This window comes from Centropristis striata, chromosome 4, assembly GCF_030273125.1.
Source record: "Centropristis striata isolate RG_2023a ecotype Rhode Island chromosome 4, C.striata_1.0, whole genome shotgun sequence".
NCBI classification, from domain to species: domain Eukaryota; kingdom Metazoa; phylum Chordata; class Actinopteri; order Perciformes; family Serranidae; genus Centropristis; species Centropristis striata.
In genome coordinates this window covers 42,225,671-42,248,205 of record NC_081520.1, presented here as the reverse complement: position 1 = coordinate 42,248,205, position 22,535 = coordinate 42,225,671, and the positions used below count along the sequence as shown (strand labels likewise).

General features: G+C 38.2%; 1 protein-coding gene across 3 annotated transcripts; it reads left to right on the top strand.

Moving 5' to 3' along the window:
* The first annotated feature begins 1,549 nt into the window (after window positions 1-1,549).
* On the top strand, window positions 1,550-21,302 carry smc4 (structural maintenance of chromosomes 4). Of its 3 annotated transcripts, none has more exons than XM_059331322.1 (24): window positions 1,550-1,805; window positions 3,581-3,732; window positions 4,729-4,919; window positions 5,507-5,698; window positions 6,731-6,907; window positions 8,966-9,130; window positions 9,687-9,814; window positions 10,067-10,207; window positions 10,593-10,743; window positions 12,584-12,748; window positions 12,859-13,092; window positions 13,242-13,427; window positions 13,634-13,795; window positions 14,076-14,301; window positions 14,416-14,492; window positions 15,105-15,257; window positions 15,399-15,525; window positions 16,420-16,609; window positions 18,134-18,278; window positions 18,690-18,863; window positions 19,325-19,507; window positions 19,658-19,890; window positions 20,003-20,186; window positions 21,041-21,302. In XM_059331322.1, the coding sequence occupies exons 2-24, from the start codon at window positions 3,591-3,593 to the stop codon at window positions 21,203-21,205; spliced, it is 3,891 nt and encodes a 1,296-aa protein (XP_059187305.1). In that variant the 5' UTR covers window positions 1,550-1,805; window positions 3,581-3,590; the 3' UTR covers window positions 21,206-21,302. The 3 variants fall into 3 exon arrangements, with proteins under 3 accessions (XP_059187305.1, XP_059187304.1, XP_059187306.1); XM_059331321.1 differs by having other exon boundaries at window positions 1,551-1,745; XM_059331323.1 differs by lacking the exons at window positions 1,550-1,805; window positions 3,581-3,732 and adding an exon at window positions 3,832-3,988.
* The last annotated feature ends 1,233 nt before the right edge of the window (window positions 21,303-22,535 follow it).

The window sequence follows — 22,535 nt, the reverse complement described above, 5'->3', positions numbered from 1 at the left end:
ATATGAATAAATAAAAAATCTTATACAACATCGTTTAAAAAAGAAGTATTGTTAGTTTCTGTACTTTCTCTTCTGATTATTTCATTCTATTTTATTTTTTGCATTGTTTATCTTTCTGTAATTCATTTCTTCTTCTTTGTAACTGTGTGCTGTTTGATATAAATAAATAAAAAATATTAGACAACATCGTTTGAAAAATAAGTATTGTTACTTTCTGTGCTTTCTCTTCTGATTATTTAATTCTATTTTATTTTTTGCTTTGTTTATCTTTCAGTAACTCGTTTCCTCTTCTTTGTAACTGTGTGCTGTTTGATATAAATAATTAAAAAAAATCTTATACAACATCGTTTAAAAAATAAGTATTGTTACTTTCTGTACTTTCTCTTCTGATTATTTCATTCTATTTTATTTTTTTGCATTGTTTATCTTTCTGTAACTCGTTTCCTCTTCTTTGTAACTGTGCATTGTATTGCTGTTTGATATAAATCAAATAAAAAGTAAAAATCTTATACAACATCGTTTAAAAAAGAAGTATTGTTACTTTCTGTAGTTTATCTTCTGATTATTTAAATCTATTTTATTTTTTGCATTGTTTATCTTTCTGTTACTCATTTCTTCTTCTTTGTAACTGTGTGCTGTTTGATATAAATAAACAAAAAAATATTAGACAACATCGTTTGAAAAAGAAGTATTGTTACTTTCTGTACTTTCTCTTCTGATTATTTAATTCTATTTTTTTTTTTTGCTTTGTTTATCTTTCAGTAACTCGTTTCTTCTTCTTTGTAACTGTGTGCTGTTTGATATAAATAAATAAATAAATAAATATTAGACAACATCGTTTGAAAAAGAAGTATTGTTACTTTCTGTGCTTTCTCTTCTGATTATTTAATTCTATTTTATTTTTTTGCATTGTTTATCTTTCTGTAACTCGTTTCTTTTTCTTTGTAACTGTGCATTGTATTGCTGTTTGATATAAATAAATAAAAAACAATTTAAAAAATCTTATACAACATTGTTTAAAAAAAGAAGTATTGTTACTTTCTGTACTTTCTCTTCTGATTATTTAAATCTATTTTATTTTTTGCATTGTTTATCTTTCTGTAACTCATTTCTTCTTCTTTGTAACTGTTTGCTGTTTGATATAAATAAATAAAAAAAATCTTAGACAACATCGTTTGAAAAAGTATTGTTACTTTCTGTGCTTTCTCTTCTGATTATTTAATTCTATTTTTTCTGTTATTATTTTCTATTTTTGCTTTGTTTATCTTTCAGTAACTCGTTTCTTCTTCTTTGTAACTGTGCATTATTATTATTTCATAAATCAAATAAAAAGTAAAAATCTTATACAACATCGTTTAAAAAAGAAGTATTGTTACGTTCTGTACTTTCTCTTCTGATTATTTGTGTCATGAGCTTGTTGTTTGTTTGGAGCGAGGCGGAGTTGGCTTCGTCCCCTTTTTTGAATTTCGTGTTTTTTTCCCCTGCCCTTTGAACGTTCCATGGTGCCTTGCGTCACTATATAACGAATCTGGTTCGACGGCGCAGTTTAGGCGCCATTTACAAGTTAGAGTCTCAGCAGCGGAGCGGCTCGGAGTGACACGGGGCTGTTTTTCTGTGGATTCTATCTGCCAGACGTTGGATTAACGAATAACTTTTTTTATAAATCGGTGTTCGGGTCAGAAAAGAAGCCTCTCGACAGATCGAGCCTATTTTGTGGAAGATACACTGAAACGTTTTAGATGAGAGTAAGTTGACGGCTGGGCTCCGTCTATTTGCTGAAATGACTGAAACGTTTTTAGCTGGGAGTAAGTTGACGGCCGGGTTCCGTCTATTTGCTGGAACGTAAATTCCAAACTAGTCTATTATTATTATCAACACGTTTATTTTAGTTTAACATTATTGCGTTGGAGGTCGTGCTTGCCAACGTCAACTATACCCCGGAATGCAACAAGACTTTATCACTTTCTATGCTTTATATTACATTTAATGCGCCTTTTCCTAAACATACAGCCCTAACAGTAAGGTGCAACTTAATATTATTGTTGCAGATGATTTCTGCGACATCTTTGTCTGGTTAAATACTTTAGCTTCCTCTGTGTTAGTTGGGGAAATGTTGCCAAGCGCCCTTTTCAATGCAACTTTGAGTACAGTTACAGTATTGCGTTAACGTTACAGATCCACGTCTGCTAGTCAAAGTTAGCTACCACACTAGCTTTAGCTTTGCAGCATTATTTCACATTAGATAACTAGCTGCACATGCTAACTTAACGTGACAATTAGCAAAGAGACTGGCGCAGTCACGTGGCAAAATTAGTGTTTTTTTTTTAATCTGGTGGCCAAGGCAGCGTTATTACTGTACTTATCTGGCAGAAGTACTTGTAATAATAACGTTACTGCCAGTCCAACGTTACTCTTAACTTAGCCAAGATACTTCTGCACAGTCTGTATTCAGTTTATTTACCAGACTCCAAGCCACACAAGACAGGACAGATAAAAACAAACAAAAAAATAAAAAACAAATACAAGAATTAAAATGCATACAGACATTTCAGCCAATGTCCTCTCAGTGTGGATGTCACAAAGGGGTCTGAGAGTCCCACCATGGTACTGGTGGTGGACTCATCCACACGTTGCAGAAACTTAAACATCAAATTTGTTAAAAGTGCTTTCAGTGTGCTGACTCCTACAGATACAAACATCTGACCAGCACTCCCTCCTCTGGGAATCTGCAGTCAAATTCTCATTGCATCATTGGAGGCAACTTGTAACTTCTGAATACTGGATTTTTTTTGTAAAAAGACCACAGATGGGCAGTATAGAGGGGTGTGCAGTAAGCTTTGAACAGCCACTTTAACTTGAGTAGAACAGCAGCTAAACTTACCTCCGCCCCCAACATAAAGATTGAGGGGATTAAGGTTAATATTAGTGTCAGTTTGAGACCTCGATCAATTCAGCACGTTGTGTCTTTACACCGAGCAGAGAGCCTGATAGCTGCGTCTATTCAGTAATACCCACATAATATAGATTACTGCTAGGCTCAGGGCTGTGGGGAGATAATTTAGCTATTTGCATATGAACTGAATTTGTTTTCCAGTCAGCGTTCCGTCCACCTTATTTCCCGGTATCCCCCATCTTTACAAGGGCCATTAACCGTCTAACTTTGCGTTTAAATGTTTTACTTTAGATGCAGAGGGACACTAAAAGGATCCTGTGACAGGAGAAGGCCATTCGTTTTTAATATTGTTGGATTTGATGTGAGAATAGCATTTAATTTGCGACAATCATCAGGCAGACTGGCAGCCTCACCGGTGCCATCTCCTCTAATGTCACCAGGCCGAAAGCATTATTTAATAACTCTCACAATCTTATTGTTGCAAAAAAAAAGAAGACAAAAACTAGGTTATGTTCCCATATGAAGAATCTAGCGACTAAGAGTTGGATGGGCGGCAGTGGGATCTGACTGGTAATGATTAAAGCCTGACAACAGTAGCTGCGTGTGACCGACTAAAAGTGGAGTTGGGAGATTGACAGGCACAAAAACCACTCATGGATATTCCTTTTTTACCAATGACCCCTTCAGATTTCAAATCATGCCATCTAAAACTGCAAAGAGCTCCACTGCCAAGAGCAGAGGGAAAGGGTCGCAGCCCCGGGATGACTCCGAGGACGAGCTGGATGGACCCCCTCCACAAACCAGCTCCAATGGCCAAGAGGAGGCACCGCCGACAACTGGCAAGTAACAAAGGCTGTTTTGGTGTCTGTGAATCTAAATAAGTTGTGTTCACTCAAAGGCGTTGCGTGTATTGCCGTGCTGCTAGTGGCCAATTGCCACAGCTGTGAAGCTTTTTTTTCCTTTCTTAAACACGTAGTAAGAATGGCTGTTATTTTTTTTTCTAAAGTGTCAGTCATCAATAAATGTCTTATGATTTTTGAGATGATTTTGATATCGTCGAGTATACTTCTCCCCCGGATCTTCTCAGCAAACGAGGTAATTTATTTCGGATAATGATAAAGTGTTTTATGTAGTAGATCAAAAGCTGTTTGACGTTATTCTTATAACTGAATAATTTGTTGTTTGTATAATAAATTGTATGCGAAGCTTAAGATGCATATTGACATTAATAGATGTTTGTGTTCTTTAGAATGTGTTGAAATGCTTTACTCGGTGTCTGCCTGCAAAAATGTAATTGACAAACATCGACCCCTCAGCTTGTTTATGCTTATGTGAGCACAATAGATTGTGGACAGGTCGCTGTGGCTTGGTGTGATGGCAACAGAATCGCTTTAACCTTCTACATTATTATCACAAAACAAGATTTTCCCTGTCTGCGTGTTGAGCACACTTCAGCATGAGTAAAAACGTGACGTTGATGATCGAAATTTGCACTTCAGTTATTTATTATCGACGAAATGTATGTGGCGCATCTACTCTCATGAATCAACGCTTCTGGTGGAGAGCGTTTGTAGAATAATGTGGGTTTGTTCCTCAGCGGCCATGGTCTCTCTCTCTCTCTCTTTTGGGTTGGCTCTTGTGTTCAGAACAAAGAAAAATAACGCCTGTCAACTTTCTCGGGACTGGTTGTGTGACTGCTGTTGTAACTTGCTGCCTGTGTTTTGTTTGTTTGTTTTTTTGCTCCTCCACCCCTCCCCCACGCGCCACTGTCCCCCACCTGAAACAAACCACTCGCACACAGGAATAAAAAGTTGTACTTTTTTTCTGTGCCACAGATCCGTCTCAGGGAGAAGCTACCGAGGCGGTTGATAATCGAAGTTTGGAGGAGATTGTCGGTAGCATCCCTCCACCCCCGCCCCCAGCAATGGCCAATGAACCGGGCGCTCCTCGCCTCATGATAACACATTTAGTTAATCGCAACTTTAAATCTTACGCAGGCGAGCAGATTCTGGGGCCTTTTCACAAGGTACGACCAAACATTTTTACAAATGTCAAACCTGCGTGGGAAATACTTTGTTAATGTGTTGTGTTAAGCTCACAGATCTACTCTCATTTCTAGTGTTTCTCGATTTTATTTTATTTATCTCTAATGTCAGATATTGCAGCTGCATGTGTTGCCCTGTGTAGTGCTAGACATAAAAAAAAGTACAAAAAAATATTCATGATACTAGATTGTAACATTGAAGTTTGTTTTTTTTTTAAATTCAAAGTGGAAAAAGTCACACTCCTCCATTTTGATTTAGTGGGTGTATCGTGCAAGGGGTAGTGATCTAGTGATGTCCTGACATTTCCCATAAATTATGACTTTCCTTAAATTATATCTTTTTACCTTTTTCTGCTCTCTTTGTTTGCTTTAAAAATATTAATATATTAAAATAAATCTAAACTACACCCACTTGGAATACATTCACTATCACAATCTTACTATGCTTGAGTCTTTATATATAGCTTAAAATGTCATGACATTTACAGATTTTGTTTGTGGATGCAGTGTTTTTTTTTATATTATTGATTTACATTTTTTTTCTTTCTTCTCTCTCACCTTTTCCTCAGCGCTTTTCCTGCATCATTGGTCCAAATGGGAGTGGGAAGTCCAATGTGATAGATTCAATGCTCTTTGTGTTTGGATATAGAGCTCAAAAGATCAGATCGAAAAAAGTCTCAGTGCTGATTCACAGCTCTGATGAACATAAGGATGTGCAGAGCTGTACTGTGGAGGTGCATTTTCAAAAGATTATTGATAAGGTATATATATCTTTATCTTTGTGACACACTACACTCACTCTGACCTCTCCTAAATTCATCAATACATAGTCAGAGTCCAAAGGGGTGATTAGAAATGTTATTTAGTGGATAGATATTTTTCTTTAATTTTAAATGTTTCTATTCCTCAGTCCTGCCCATTAGATAATATTGCTACAAATGGATCACACCAGTGACTAAACACACTCAAAGCTGGCATGAAAGTTACAACTAACACCCACACGTGCTACAGTCGATTCATAATGTGCCTGAAATGATTCCTCTAATTTTGAACAATTTTTAAAAGAAGCTTTTTGGCTACTGGGCCCTACTCATTTGATTGTGCTGTTAAAGTCAACAAAATAGGTCTTTGAGTAAGAAAACAAATGTATTCTTTTGCATTAGAACAAAAATTATTTTGAAAACTGACTGTAGTATTAAGAAATAGAGTTAAACATGTTTCTATATTTGATCTGCCACAGGGGGTGTAAGTTTTGCCCTGACCACTGTTAAATATTTTTAAGCCTTCCTGTTTGCTCCAGCAGTTCACAGTAAATTATAGTGAAGTTGTTAAACTAATGGCACAATTATATAAATTCTGCAGGCTTTACAATCTGCCATTTCTGACATTCAAAAATATTTTTTAAGAAGTGGTGTACACAACTTGGATTATTACACTTGTTTTTAAAATTAATACATTTTTTGGAAAATGACCTACCTTTTTGCCTTGCATTTATAATCTCATCATCATATCTAACATAACTTTAAATTTAGTAAATGTAGCATGATCGAGTACACTCCAGTATTGGTATTATATATGGTTTATATACAAGTTAGTGTAGCTGACTTGGACCTGGTGTGTGCTTTTTAAAACAAGCCTTTTTCTTAATTGTTTTTTTTTCTCAACAAGCTCTCAGTGAGTTTGTCAGTATTATGTTATATATATTATCATTTGATGTTTGAGCTGTTAGTTTCCCCTGAATTGCTGCTCACTAAGCTGCTGTGTGTCTTCTGCCCCTCCCCCATCTGAGCCAGGAAGGAGATGACTACGAAGTCATCCCCAACAGCAAGTTCTATGTTTCCAGGACTGCCAACAAAGACAATTCCTCAGCCTACTATATCAATGGCAAGAAAGCCACATTCAAAGAAATGGGAGCTTTACTCCGAAGCCATGGTATTGACCTAGACCACAACCGATTTCTGATCTTACAGGTAATTGTAAATTTTTTTCTGTAATTTCCTCTTCCACTTTTAACTCTCCTTTTTTATCCTTGCTGTTGCCATCCCATTCTGTCAGAGATTTCCTGCACTCCGTTCTCTGCCCATGTCCCAGTTCTCTTTGAGTCAAATATTTCATGGCTACCTTAAAGCCATGCCTGTCTGTGGGAATAACCTGTTGCACTGGAATTGGAAAAGAGAGGATGAGCCCTCTGCCAGCCCTTAGACTGCTATAGCAGCGCATCATGGTTTGAAACAATGTGGAAAAGGTGCGAACCATTATTTGCTGCTTTAGAATTTTAAGGAATAAATGCCCATACATGGACCTGGATGTGAGAGGCTGTAGTTGAACAACTAACAGATTTTTTTAGTGGGGGGATCCTTTTTTATGGGGTTGACCCTCCAGTGGGGACAGGTTGGACCTCCCTCCCCCTCCCCTCCCCATGTACCTGCCACGCTTTAGCAGCACGTAAATATTGGCGTGTGAGAATAGACCCCAACCCCAATATTAGCAGTGCTGCTTCACTGTGGCAGGATCAAACACCCTCCATTACCATGGCTTTAATATTGATTTAACATTTTGTTTATTTTTTTATGTTTTACCTCCACTGTGAATGTAATGTTTTCTGTGTATTTTTTATATCATTTTCTTGCTGGTTGTTATATTTTCCCTTTTTTTAATTTAGCAGTTTGTTGCCCTGAGTTTGCTTCAGTTGACTAGTTACACTCCCACCTCTTGTGATTGTAATACATGTGAAACCTAGCCATTATTACTGATTAACCCGTGCCTTATGGGCTGATGACACAGGTTAGAGCAGAACAAAATGGCTGATTTAATCTTTGTTGTCCTAATTTTTACATTTTATTTATTTTTATTTTTGTATGGTGGTTTCAAGTGAACTCTTGGTTTCTACCCTCTGCTGTGGTTTTTAGGTTAGTTGGTTGATTACATGTGTTTTGCTTGACTTTTTTTTTTTGTATTTGTGTGTGTGTGTCCATTTTAACTCCCCTGGCTGTTAGATTTCAGCTCTGTGTCTGTGACATGGCTGCATGGGTATGGGAAGAGGCTTTAGCTTTCCTCCAAGGTCACTTCTCAGGCCTCTGGCTAAGGGAAGCTGTCTGTTTAGTGCACTGCTTGGAGCAGAGGATGATGTGGGATCTACCTACTGGCTTCTCCTCTCTTTCATACATTAATGTAATATGTGAGCTGCATTTTTTTTCCTCACATAGAAATAAAGCAGAATTTAGGACTTCAATATTTTTCTAATACTGTGGATAATTCATGTTTAACATGGACTTTATTTTGTAGGAATATTTTATTAGAAGCCAGCTTTCTCAAAAAATAAATTAATTAAATTGAACACTTGTTCAGACCAAAATAATTATGCTGGATATGCTGGTCCTTAACTTTAGTCCCAGTAGTGTACATGTACAGTATTTGGAAATTCAACTGAGGTGTAAAACAAAAACAAGTCAAAATCTGCATGTTATCAAAATCAGTTGTTTTTAAATCATGTTAAACTTACAGATATCATTTTAACACAAGTTGTGTAAAGAGCAGTGGTTGCTGTGGTGGTGAGGTGATAATGTGTTATTACAACATCAGCACCTAAAATGTTCTAAAGCATGTTTAACATGTCTGTGAAAACAACATTCATCAGATTTGAATCTATTATTTTTTAGGTTTGTTCAGTATTTTAATTTTATGTTTAGAATTGATTTCATGAACACTTTGTTTAGCCCAGTGTAACACTAGTCACTATCTCTGAATGGGAAAAGCCATTTTGTTCTCAAAGGGAACTTCTAGATTTTTAAAAAAATATTTATTTATTTATTTTGGTACACTGTATCTGACTGTATATATCTGCCTAGTTGTGTAAAGCAGAGCAGCATTATTTTTTAGAGTTATGAAGTCAATTTACCACATAACTAAGTAGTGAGTGTTAACATTTTTTATTTTTCTAAATGATTTATTTGAACTTTTAGCACTATGTTGTGAGTCAGTGATTGTGTGCATGTTTTGTTCACCATGTTGTCCTGGGCTGTTGTCAGGGAGAGGTGGAGCAGATTGCCATGATGAAGCCTAAAGGTCAGACGGAGCATGACGAGGGCATGCTGGAGTACCTGGAGGACATTATCGGCTCCTGCCGCCTCAAGGAGCCCATCCTAACGCTGGCTCGCCGCATCGAGCTGCTCAATGAACAGAGAGGAGAGAAGGTGACACACACTCATACACATCTGATCACACACACACTCCTCAGATAACCAGCTCTCCTTCCTGTGTCCTGACTTCATTCACTGTGCATTTATAACTTAATTCACTGCATTTATACAGTCAAAGTTAGAGCTTGAAGAGGCTTTTTATTTTTCATATCTGCAATGAAAATGATACATTTTTATAGTTGTGTAACTGAAGTATGTAAGATAAGTTGGTATGTGGCTGAGCCAACTGTCCCAGACATGATTCATGGTTTTTCATAGAAAACTTTTTTGCAAACGAATATTGTATTTGCTTCTGAAGATTGTGCTTTCTTACTATGTTGTTGAATTTCTTTTTTTACTGTACTACATAAGTAAGACAATTCAGAAGTGATTAGAAACAAATGAATGAAATTAATCGTTTATACAAAATATTTAAATGGCATCAGAATGATGTAAATGCTTTGGAAAAAAAATATTTTAACATGCCACTAATGTAAATAATCTATGTGCTAAAGTGTCATTAAAGTTTTTTCACATGATGTTAAATACTGTAATTTGTTCACTGTCCTAGCTAAACCGAGTAAAGCTGGTAGAAAAGGAGAAGAATGCTCTGGAAGGAGAAAAGAACAAAGCGGTGGAGTTCCTCACCCTGGAGAACGACATCTTCAAACACAAGAGTCACCTCTGCCAGTACTATGTGTGAGTGCATCTATTCTGTACAAGACAAATGAAACCATAATATAATGTTGTTACATTTTCGTGTAGGCCCACAGTAGCATAGACGAGGAAAAAAAGAACATTTGAATGAATGCCAATTTAATCCTCTATTTTTAAACCTCACAGGGGCAGCGTGACCCTTCTCTGGTGTCAGATGCCGATTTCTTTGTGTTATGTGTAAACTATTAGGTTTTTAACTCTCACTGTTTGTTCCTGATATCTCTTTGCCATTAGTCATGATCTGCAGGAGCGTGTGGTGGAAAAAGAGCAGGAGAAGCAGAAGATCACAGAGGACACAAAGGAACTCACTGAGAAAAATGCAAAGATATCAGAGGAGACGGAGAAAATGAACCAAGAGCTAAAAAATGTGGAGAAGTAAGACATTTACTGGCCTTTCTCCTCTTTTTCTCTTCTACTAACTAATTTAATATGATTAGATAAGTGTAGAATAATAATATTTTACAACACAAATTAATTACTTCTGTATTTTTCTAGACCAAACTGTGTCTAGAAATGTGTTGTTGTATAAACTTGTTGTTCTAGATGCCAAAAATATTTCTATTTTTCTGGTTTTGATGACATAGATTATTTTTAAACTGATAAACTGTGTGAGCTTTACCACTAAGAGTTTCTATGAAACACTATAAGGCTGTTATTTCTTTTGTCTATGTTTCGTATTCTCCTAGTTTATCTAATAATACAGTCGATTTTTCCGTGATTTACATGAGTGTGCTCAGTATAAATGCTGTTCCTTCACCAGGAAACAAAATAAGATCAACAAGTACATTGAGACCCAGAAGGAGAAGTTCACCCAGCTGGACCTGCAGGATGTTGAAGTGCGTGAGAAGATTAAACACTCAAAGAGCAAGAACAAGAAGCTGCAGAAGCAGCTGGAGAAGGACACAGAAAAGGTGAGTGTGCTTTTAAACTGTGGTCCATTATTGCACACAGTTCAATTGCTTTATTTAACTTTGTGCCACTGTTTGTTACTCTGCAGTAGTTATTATTATTTCACTCTGACTGTCACATAATCTGTCAGGAGAGCATAATTGCGGCCATTTTCCCATCATTTATAATACATATCCATTAACAAATTCAGAGTTGCACTAAGTCAAGACAAGCTAGCACCAGTGGTATGACACTAGTGTTGCTCTGTTTATTTTGTCCCGTAGCCAAGAAAGAAACATGGGCACTAAAAATACAATTTCCGTTGCTTATGAAAAAAACACAAGGGCTGTTGTTGTGAGGCCTAGAGAAGAAGAGGACATTTGTCAAGGCTTTCCCCGAAACCTAAACAAATAGCAGAATTCAACAACATTTTTCAACAGCACTTCTTATTTGTTTGGTTTGAGTGGAAAATTAATTAGAATCACATGTACGTTGAGAATAATTATTATTTTTAATTTTCTCAAAGCATCTCTTTTTACAGGTTAGAGTTTTATACTTTTGTACTCAATAGTGTACTGTTTATTTGTGAGTTTTAAAAAAAAAAAACCCGGTTCAATTTCCCGTTTACTTTGATTTCAGCATTTTAAGAGTTTTTGATTCTGCATTGATACATTTTCCAGAGAAGAATTTAAATGTTTGAAAATTAAGCATTCTTTAGTTTTAAAGATGAATGCAAATGTGTGTAAAAAATAAATGTGTATATATATATTATACTTTGCAAATAAATGTAACTGACGGGGACAAAAGGCAGATTGGCTTTCATATGAAAAAATTAATACTGCTACTAACAGATATTGGTCTGAGACATGATGCTCTATATGGCCAAAAATTCTACTGTCTCAGTTCCAAAAGTCTTTACAGACCTTTCTTTATTTTTATTTATTTTTTTCTCACCTTGGCTAAAGAAAAATCCATGTATTCTAGTTGGATTGACATTATGCTTAGAAAATAATTATTAGAATAAAACTGTAAATGTAATTTCATGGCAGGAAGGGCTCTTTGCTCTAAACTAGCCACTAGGGGGCTGTGAAGCTACACACACGTTGTTAGTGTGAGCCTGTTGGGAGCCACTCATGCTCTGCTACACTCTTAATCATGTTCCTGTTTCTGGGACTAATGCTTCTATAACTTGCACTGGAACTTAGATTTCCTTTCACACAAAGATGGAGTGAAACATTCCCTCCTAACTGTAGGTACAGCTTCTCATCTCCCTCTCTGCTCTAAAACTATCTGCTCCACCTACAATGGCTGAGCTCTGGAAGCGTCTTGGTCAGAGGGGGAGCTGGGCAGAGGCAGGCAGACCTCTGGGGAGCAGTGTTCTGCTGTGTGGTAGTCAACTATGGCCTGGCTTGTGTAACACTCCCAGCAGCCACATTCACATTTCACCCGCAGTTAACCCTACAAAACATAGACTACACACACACACACCACTCCTTGCCTTGTTGCAGCCCTGCCAAGCGGCTGACTGTGGTGCCAGCCTTAACCAGGGCTTGCTCAGTTCTGAATGTGTGTTTATAGTTGATTACAGTTGTGTGTTTTGGCCTGTTTCTGAAGTGTAGCACAGTTGCTAGTAACTGACACTGTGAAAAAGCTGATTCAATCAGTTTGCTTTATACCTCTTGTCTCCACTGATCGTTAAAGTCCTCATCTAATTTAAGAGGTAAAGGGCTTTTACTCTCTGGGTGATTGGAGAGTGTATTGATGAATTGTATCCTGACATCCAGACAGGTGTAGCCAGCTCAGAGTCCAGTCAGAGGCATCTCATCTGTTTGTGTATGTTCTCCTGTCTGGCTCATCTTTCAGCTGGAGGAAGTGCGCGGTGTGCCAGCCAGCAGTGAAAAGGCCATCTCTGAGGCAACAGCTCGCAAGGAAGAGCTGGAGAAGCAGAAGGTGAAAGAAGAGAAAAAACTTGAGGAGGTGATGGAGAGCCTGAAGGAAGAGACGAGCGGCTTGCAACAGGACAAAGAGGTGTGTGTTTATCTTGATGTTAGTTGATGATTGCTTTGTGTAACTTTGTTTTATTTCTGTGAAATCCCATCTCCTTGTCTTCCAGCCTAACTCCTCTTTTTATTCTCCAGACCAAAGAGAAGGAGCTGATGGAGCTCAGTAAGGCTGTAAATGAGACCCGGTCCTGTATGGACCTGGCTCAGTCGGAGCTCGACATCTACCTTAGCCGCCACAACACGGCTCTGACTCAGCTCAACACAGCCAAACAGACTCTCAAGACCACCTCCGACACTCTGAGTGAGCGCCGCCCCGCCATCAAAGACCTGCAGGTCAAAATACCCCAGAAAGAACAGGAGCTCAAAAAGGTAAATCAGCCTTTTTGATTAGGTTGCACTTACATGAGACATGTTGCATCTGACTTAGGTTAGCTGCTGTATGTGTGGTGGTTTCAATACAAGTTAAGTGTGTCATTTGTGTGAGCTTCACCTTGAAATGATCCTCCTTGTCTCTGCAGGACGAGGAGATGCTGGAGCAGCTGATGAAGATGGATAATGAGACGAGGGAAGTGGTGAGGGAAATGAGGCAGAAGGTGGATGAAGCCAAAAGCTCTCTGTCCTCCAACCGCAGCAGAGGAAGAGTCCTGGATGCCCTCATGCAGCAGAAGAAGAGCGGCAGGATCCCTGGCATCTTTGGAAGATTGGTAAAAAGCTGTTAGAACAAATTAATATAGGGGGTTACACAGCAGCAATATAATAAATGGTCATCTAGCGATGGTGCACAAGTCTCACCATTGTTATTTTAACACATCCACAAATGTATTTTATTTGACTTTCAAGTCTTAAATGACTGGAATGAAAAGCAGAAGTCCTGTAGTAGCTGTGTTATAATTGGTTTTTGTGCTTGTAGGGAGACCTTGGAGCCATAGATGAGAAGTACGATGTGGCCATTTCCTCCAGCTGTGGCGCCTTGGACAACATCGTGGTGGACACCATCGACACGGCTCAGAAGTGTGTCATGTTCCTCAAAGAACAGAACATCGGGTTCGCCACCTTCATCGGTCTGGACAAGGTAAAGATCATGACTCTCTCAGACCCTCAATAGTGAAAGTGTAACAGCTGATTTGATCTAATGAAGAACAGATGAGTTTTAAAATATCTTGCACTCAGTGACCTCAGTATCCTGTCATGACGTAGTTCACTTCACTGTCTGAACGCTTACACAGTTTATTACTGTGATTTCTGGATAAAAAGGCACATTTCTAAATTGTAAAACTATGTTGAGCTATTGACGTTTTTCTCCAATGGAATAAATAATAAGCTGCTGTGCCTTCTCCACTTCCTGTGCTCAGATGAAGGTGTGGGAGAAGAACATGTCTCCCATCCGTACTCCTGAGGACAGCCCTCGTCTCTTTGACATGGTGCGTGTGAAGGATGAGAGTGTGCGACCAGCCTTCTACTTTGCCCTGAGGGACACCCTGGTGGCCCAGGACATGGAGCAGGCCACCAGGATGGCCTTCCAGAAGGACCGGCGCTGGAGAGTGGTCACCCTAAAGGGGCAGATCATTGAGATGGCTGGTGGGTGGCCCACTATCATACCTCTATTACTGAAGATAGGACATTCTATTTCTACGAGTCAGATTTTTTTTTTAAATAAATCTAAATCTCACTGGTGTCGTATGTGTTTTCCAGGAACCATGACTGGAGGAGGGAGAGTAATGAAGGGCAGGATGGGCTCGTCTCTTGGGACTGAGGTCCCCCAGGAGGAGGTGAGTGTTTATCACATGTCTGATCTGATTTTAAAATAAAGAGTTTATAGAAATGTATTACGGTAGATTCTAACTTTCTGATACTGTCCCTGGAATTACCAAAAAGGTACGCAAAAGCAGCTGAACCATGAGAACAGAAATGCATTGCTTAATGTAATAAACATACCAGGACATGCTTACATTTAATACAGTTATTCTACATTAACAACACAGCAAAAAGTCATACTGTCTAAGCACCACAAGATGCAATACAATACCCCTAAAGAGAAGTGTAATATTTGTATCAGTTCATGTTAATCCTGTACTTGTGTAGAACTAGCTCTTAATACAAGTGACACTATTTTTGTGTATTTATTGTATTGTTCTTATCAGTCTTTCAAATGTGATTCTGAATGAGAACTGCAGAGACAAACTATCATCATTAGGTTCTCAGTATGACAGAACTGTGATGTCATTCACTCACACAGAAGACTTTAAACTTCCTACTCCCAAGTTTCCTAAATAACTCCTAATTCCTGTCTAGTTTTACCTCTAAATAACTGATAGTGGAAACAATCACCACAGCAGGCCACCAGTGTGTAAGACGTGCTGTTTTTCATCTGTTTTCTGCAGATTGACCGTATGGAGAGCAAGCTGAATGAGAAAGTGTCGACGCTGCAGGGCTGCCAAGAGAAAAGGCTGCAGCTGGAGGAGAACATCCAGCGGCTGAGACCACAGCTCCGAGACATGAAGAACACGCTGGAAAAATACGCCAAGAGCATGACCGTACGGCAGATACACGCCTTTTTATTCACTGTGTTTCTGTATCACTCATCTGGGTTATTTGTGATCTAAATAATATAAATGTGAAAGTATAAACTGATAAAAGTATTGTTAAACTGAGTATTTCCTTCTTTCCTGCTCCAGAGTTTAGCTGATCAGGAGACTCACTTGAAGCTTCAGATCAAGGAACTGGAGGCCAACGTGCTGGCTGCTGCCCCAGACAAGGCCAAGCAGAAACAGATGGAGAAGAGTCTGGAGGCCTTCAAGAAAGGTAGCGTCCTCCTCTAAACTGTGAAGGGAAATATTGTTAATTGTTAAATATGTTATTAAGTTGTTTGATCTTTTTGAGTTGGAATTTGCAGCAAAAAATACAGGCCAGATAATTGAATGACATAAAATGTTTGAGTTACAGTTTTTAGCTCTATATACACTACTGGTCAAAAGTTGTAGAACACACCAACTTTTCCAGAATTTAATTGAAAATGATGCAGTTTAATGTCTCAGTGTACTCTGAAATTAATGCACATTTAAAATTCTTTATTGAGCATGATAGTGTTTTGAAAATTAAAAAAAAGATTCAAAATCACATTTTATGTTGAACTAAAGGACTAAAAAAAGACACAAAATGACCCAAAAAAAAAGACACAAAATGACTAAAAAAAAAGACACAAAATGACTAAAAAAAAAAGACACAAAATGACTAAAAAAAGACACACAATGACCAAAAAAAGACACAAAATGACTAAAAAAATACATAAAATGACCAAAAAAAGACACAAAATGACCAAAAAAAGACACAAAATGACTTACAAAGACATGAAAAGAATTCAAAAATGGACAAAATAGCCCAAGACTCCATAGAGTTAAGTTGTTAACCCATTTCTTGTTCCCTGAAAAAGGCCTACTTGTATAATTCTGAAATGTACATTATTTTTCAGTTTTGGTTAAGATTTGACTTGAACTGCTTGAATTTCAATAAAAAACTGGAAAAATTGGGGTGTTCTAAAACTTTTGACCGGTAGTGTATATCTTAACAAGTTTACATGACAGCGTGATTAATGAATGTTTTTTTTTAAGCTTAACCCCTGTGAATATATATATCATCAGACATTAAATGTCCAACATGAATATTCTCATTCTCTTCTGTCCCTTCATCACCCTTCAGACTATGACGCAGCGTCCAGTAAGGCTGGGAAGGTGGAAAACGAGGTGAAAAGGCTCCACAACCTGATCGTAGACATCAACAGTCACAAGCTGAAGGCTCAGACGGACAAACTGGACAAGGTCAACAAGGAGCTGGATGACTGCTCCTCCACCATCACCAAGGCCAAGGTGGCCATAAAGACGGCTGACCGGTGAGGGAATAGAGCCTGTTGAAACTCTTATTATTCATTGTTTTGTTCACACACTCCAGTCAGATGGATCAGCAGAATCTGGCTCCACTTCATACTTAAGGATACAACTATTGTATCTGGTCTGTGCACCATTTATACACATCTTAGGAACATCGCTGAACTCCTTTTGAGTTAATCAACGTTACGGCTGCAGCAAAGAAAATGGCCATCTAGTCATGAGTATCTGTAGCTGGAACATTAAGATTGATGGCGTGGGACCAACAGCACGGCAGACAAAACGAGGCGACACTGGTGGCTGCAGGTCACATGTTCTCTTTGGCTTCAGTCAATTAACCCTCCTGTTATGTTGCGGGTCAAATTGACCCATTTCAAAGTAAAAAAATCTATTAAAAAAAAAAAAAAAATTTTAAAAGTTTTCATAAAAAGAAAAAAATATTATTATTTTTTAAAATCAAGTATAATTTAAAACCATTATATTTTATATATAGGTCTTACCAATGTTCATAAAAAAAAGTTTTAACATGCATTTTTTATGAAAAACTAGTGAATTATCCTCATTGAACAATGATCTGTGAGAGAGAAAGAACACCATTGCACTGAATATTGATTGAAATGGTTAGTAATGGAGTAATTAATGAAATATAAACAATGATAAGGATGTTTTAGTTTCTGACACTTTTAGATAATTAAACATGCCCCGGGTCAAATTGACCCACGAACATTATTGCTATTCCTAGAAAACAAACACAACAGGAGGGTTAAGAACACAGTGTAGCTGGACTAGGACACTGAAGCAGCAAGTGTGAAACTCCTTCCTTGACATTAAATAGAGCCTTGATTTATCTGAATTCACGGTGAGAATGTGTGATCATTTAACGTCCAAGCAAAGTTTCTATCCATGTTAACTGTAAAGTATGCATTTAAGATGCCTTTTAGTTCTTCTACAGGGCTCCACGCTCATTTCTCCACTCGTAGCGCTGGCGCCAGCAGCTATTTCAGTTTGTAGCACCAGCACATGTTATGGTCACACCCTCTTCTTCTTCACCTGCTCTGTATTTCTTTTCATGCTGAATGACTTCAAAGGCATAGCGTATTCATTCGATAGGGTTTCAGTGCAGTAGTATTACTACTAGCCTTATCTAGCATGTAGTATTTATGTAGCGTACGTGAGCCCATTAAATCAAAACAGAAAAAGCAAAATAAATCTGTTAGAACCAAGAGATGTGTCGGTGTTAATAAAGATTTTAGTTTCAATAGTAAACTTTTAGAAAACATTCACAAAACCCTATAGATACTATATATGACATGAACATTACTATTTTTTTTCTTTTACAGTCCATTTACACAGAAATGTTGTTAAAAGCTGATAAACTGTCACTCAGCAGAGATCCTTCTAACCACGTAAACAACTGTTGCTCGTCAACAGGCACTTAAATTATTCTGCAGACTGAACCTGACATTATCAGTCGTTTTTCACTCGCAAACATTAACAACTGACATCTGTGTCTGTTGTCTTCTGTGCAGCAACCTGAAGAAGTGTGAGGAGAGTGTGAGCCGTGTGCAGGCGGAGCTGGAGGAGAACGAGAAGTCCAAGGCTGAACTCACCGAACAACTGAAGAAACTGGAAGACGAGGCCGGGGAGGTCATGAAGGCCTGTCAGGAGGCCGAGGTCGGTCATTTAGATTCACTTCATCTTCAAAGCTCATGGTCTTTGAGAGTAAATCATAGAAAACAAACATGGCCAGATATTTCTTACCACTATATCCAAAAATAGTAGTTTCCTTCTCCAGGAAGACATTCTTATATTAAAAAATTGCATTTTACGATTCCTACAAAGGAATGAAAAATATAATGCAGTGTTGAAATATGACTTATAACCTTTTTTGATCAAAAGACAAGCAGATACATTCCACAACTCATATTTACATTGTAGCAGTGTTTTGAATATGTAGCTGAACTGCTTTGCATGTGGAAATAACTGATGAACGTTTTGCTAGTTGTGTAGAATCACCACATGTAAATGACTTTAAAGTAAAAGATGAATTAATCTGGAGTACCTCGGTTATTTTCTGTGCTGCAGGCTGCTCTCCCTGAGGTGCAGGAGCAGTACCAGGGGGTGCTGAAGGAGATCAAGGTCCTGCAGCAGCAGGAGCACGCCATGCAGGAGGAGTCGCTCAGTGTCCGTCTGCGCATCGAGCAGATCGAGACCACCATCACTGAACACAACAACAAGATCAAACACTGGCAGAAAGAGGTGTGTGTCAGTGATATCACTGGATACTGGTCCGACTGGTAACAAGCAATAAATGAAATTGAGCAAGAAATGTAAAGTACATGAAGCAGTCGAAAACAATGTAAAGAAATCCTTACAAATGAATTTCCTACTGATGTTTTTAGTTAGTCTCTTCAAAGGGTGTGCTTTTATTTATACCTGTTTTAATTGTTTATCTTACTCATCTGTTCACTTGCTTCAATAGTCTGTTAAAGAGTCCTGACTATTTAAGTCAAAGTGATTCACAGATAAAGTCAAACATGTGATACAATCCAAGTGTAGTCTTTAAAATGGTCAAATCTTTGATATCTTTTTTTTAACCTTAAATGAGGCCTAACCACCATTTGTTTTGCTTATTGAATTGTTAGAAGTTGAATATCACATTAGACTTTGATTAGACTTGTATTTTTGACTGAGTGTGAAATAATCTTTATGTTCTTCAGGCCTCCAAACTGTCCCTTCATGCCATCGAGGGCCAGCCTGCAGAGGAACTTGTTGTGTATTCGTCTGCTGATCTCGACCAAATCTCTGGTCCCAACGTCATCATCAACAAGATGGCAACACTAGAGACCAAATGTGCTCAGATGAAGCCGAACCTCGGAGCCATCGCAGAGTACAAGAAGAAGGTCTGAACAGCATCCTTCTATCCAACCTTAGCAGAGGTTCCAAATGTTGTGATCTGTCATTTTTACTGTTTTTCGCCAGTTTTAAGCAGCTAGAGCAACAACTTCACCGTGTGTGATTGTGTGTGTGTGTGTGTGTGTGTGTGTGTTCAGGAGGAGCTGTACCTGCAGCGTGTGGCCCAGCTGGACGAGATCACTACAGAGAGGGACCAGTTCAAACGGGGCTACGAGGACCTCCGTAAACAGCGCCTCAACGAATTCATGAACGGGTTCAACATGATCACTAACAAGCTGAAGGAGAACTACCAGATGCTCACACTGGGTGGAGACGCAGAGCTGGAGCTGGTGGACAGTCTGGACCCCTTCTCTGAGGGGATCATGTTCAGGTGAGAGGAGAAGTAAACTACCAGAGGCACAGTGTTGGTTCCTGTTTACTGTTCTAGACATGAATCCTCTAGTCCTGTAGTCTGAACTCTGGTTGTGTGTTTCCTTCATTAGTGTTCGTCCTCCGAAGAAGAGCTGGAAGAAGATCTTTAACCTGTCTGGAGGAGAGAAGACCCTCAGCTCGTTGGCGCTGGTGTTTGCTCTGCACCACTACAAACCCACTCCCATCTACTTCATGGACGAGATCGACGCGGCTCTCGACTTCAAGAACGTCTCCATCGTGGCTTATTACATCTATGTGAGTACAGAGCTGTTAGTTAAACAAGCTGCATGGTGACATGTTGAAGTTATGGCTTCAAAATCTATCTAGATTGTTATTGGTGGTATAATGTGCAAGTCAGGATGCTGATGTATGGAAGCCCATGTCCATTAACAGGAAAAAAACAAAACCTACTACAAATTAGTTACTGAATTAAAATTAGTGGCATTCTGAATACAGTTACGGACTTAAAAAATGGATTACTTCCCTCCACCAAGGAGATTATGTTTTCAGTTTGTCAGTAAAATTGCAGAAAAAACAAGTTGACTGAGCCAAGGAAGAACACAATAGAGCAAGTTCCCATGACAGTCAGGAAGATAATTTTAAAGCATTTCATAAGTAATCCAAAGCATGTTACTTGATTTGAGTAATCTAATGAAATACATTGTAGGGCATGGATTCAATAATTAGTGTCAAAATAATGACATAAAATAAGTTCCTCTGAATAATGACTTCATGACTTGAAATAATTAGCTTTCTCAAAAGATACTTACCCATTTTTTTTTTTTTTTTTTGTCATTCTGACTTGCATGGGTTGATTTTTCATCATGTTGCTTCCATAACACAGTGATGCAACAAAGAGAAATTAAACATTTTTGGCAGTTGATTTCATGGCTGCTGATCTAATGAGTGGTGTTGTGTAACTCTGAACTAATGGGAGTTCAGATGAATCAGCTGTTGTTGGATCAAGCCTTTACCTGCTGCCCTCCACTGTGTCTGCAGCCTTTAGAATAAATGTTCACTTCATTCTTCAGGTTCTTTGACAGCTCCTGTACCACTCAAGACAAACATTTCAAATCCATAATTTATTTTCATTTCCTCTCATTGTGCAGGAGCAAACCAAGAACGCTCAGTTCATCATCATCTCTCTGAGGAACAACATGTTTGAGATCGCTGATCGTCTCATCGGCATCTACAAAACACACAACACCACCAAGAGCGTGGGCATCAACCCCAAGACCATCGTGTTCAAAGAGCACGACGCCGTCAGCGCCTGAACCTCACGGGGACGTCTCTGCTGCTGTTTTACATTTAAAAGACATTTTTCAACTGGTTCACACAAATTATCTTTTTTACAGAAAATGTAATAAAATTTTATGTCAAATAAGACTCAGCATTCTGTTTGTTCCTAAAGATATGTACTTCAATTAACAAGCTCCAATGGGACACTTACAGAAGACTCATATTTCAAATGCTTATTTTTTAAATCCAACTTGTGTAAGTCTGCACACTAATGTTCTGCTGTGAGGTCATGTGATGCATCATATATTTCACACTACATAGACGCATGTAGCGAGCATCAGTTAATTAGTTTACTGCAGGTCTAACTGGACTGTACCATCTCACACTGGCATGCAAATTAATTTGAAAATTAAATGAATTTAAACAACTTTATTACAACATTCTTCAATACAGAAACAAGTTAGAAAAAATACAATAGGTGTGTAACAACATTTGCTAGACATGTCCAGCATTGATCAAAAGTATTTTTAGAAAAGCATAGTTTGCATAAAACCTATATATAATATTTAGGAATGCATGTTGGTATACTGATTACTATGGAAGCACATGACTGTCGATATAAAAAAGGATCCTGAAAGTCTTTTTAAAAATGTCTTGCTAAAAATACTGTATATTTGAGAGGAAGCAGGAATTTAAGCAAGAGATTTGTGAGCCTGAAAAATTGTCTAGGAAGAAATGTGTACAATGTGCTGTTAAGTACATTAATTAAAAACTGCTCTTCAACTGAAATCATAAGACATTGGTTGAAAATTCTGAGACAAATGACAAAGTTAAAACACTTTGAATGGTAATGCTGCGTACCATTACTGGTGCTGCTACCGCTTTAAAACCAGAGCTGGTGCCAAACTGGTTCTCTGGTCTTCCTCCGTCAAAAAAACAGGAAAACTGGTTCCATAGCGCCACCAACTCTTTGCTGGTCTTGAACCGCTCTATCAGGGGCGGGGCTATCCTACCAACAACACCAACTCAGTGCCGTTGAGAGAGAGAGCAACTAAAATGTGTATCATTCATTTAATTGATTTGTTTAACTGCAATGTGATTGATACGGGTGATGAGCTAGCATGCTAACTTTAGCGGGCTAGCGTTAGATTACAACATCTTATGTTGTGTTAATAAGAATGTCTTCAGCGTCCACTGATGTGTAGTAGAGACATGTAGCCTGCTGTTATTACACTGAGACACATAAAGACATTAACCCATTGAAGCCTGGAAAGCAGATACGTTTTGTAGTATTTGTATAAGCTCTCAAATACTTTTTGAATTTCATTTCTATCTGCTACAGAGGCTGAAAAATCTATTATTTAG

Coding starts and splice junctions, on each gene's coding strand:
- smc4 (XM_059331322.1), top strand. CDS start 3,591: ATGCCATCTAAAACTGCAAAGAGCTCCACTGCCAAGAGCAGAGGGAAA. Junction 9,815..10,066: donor CACCTCTGCCAGTACTATGT/GTGAGTGCATCT, acceptor CTTTGCCATTAG/TCATGATCTGCAGGAGCGTG. Junction 18,279..18,689: donor AGGCCTGTCAGGAGGCCGAG/GTCGGTCATTTA, acceptor TCTGTGCTGCAG/GCTGCTCTCCCTGAGGTGCA.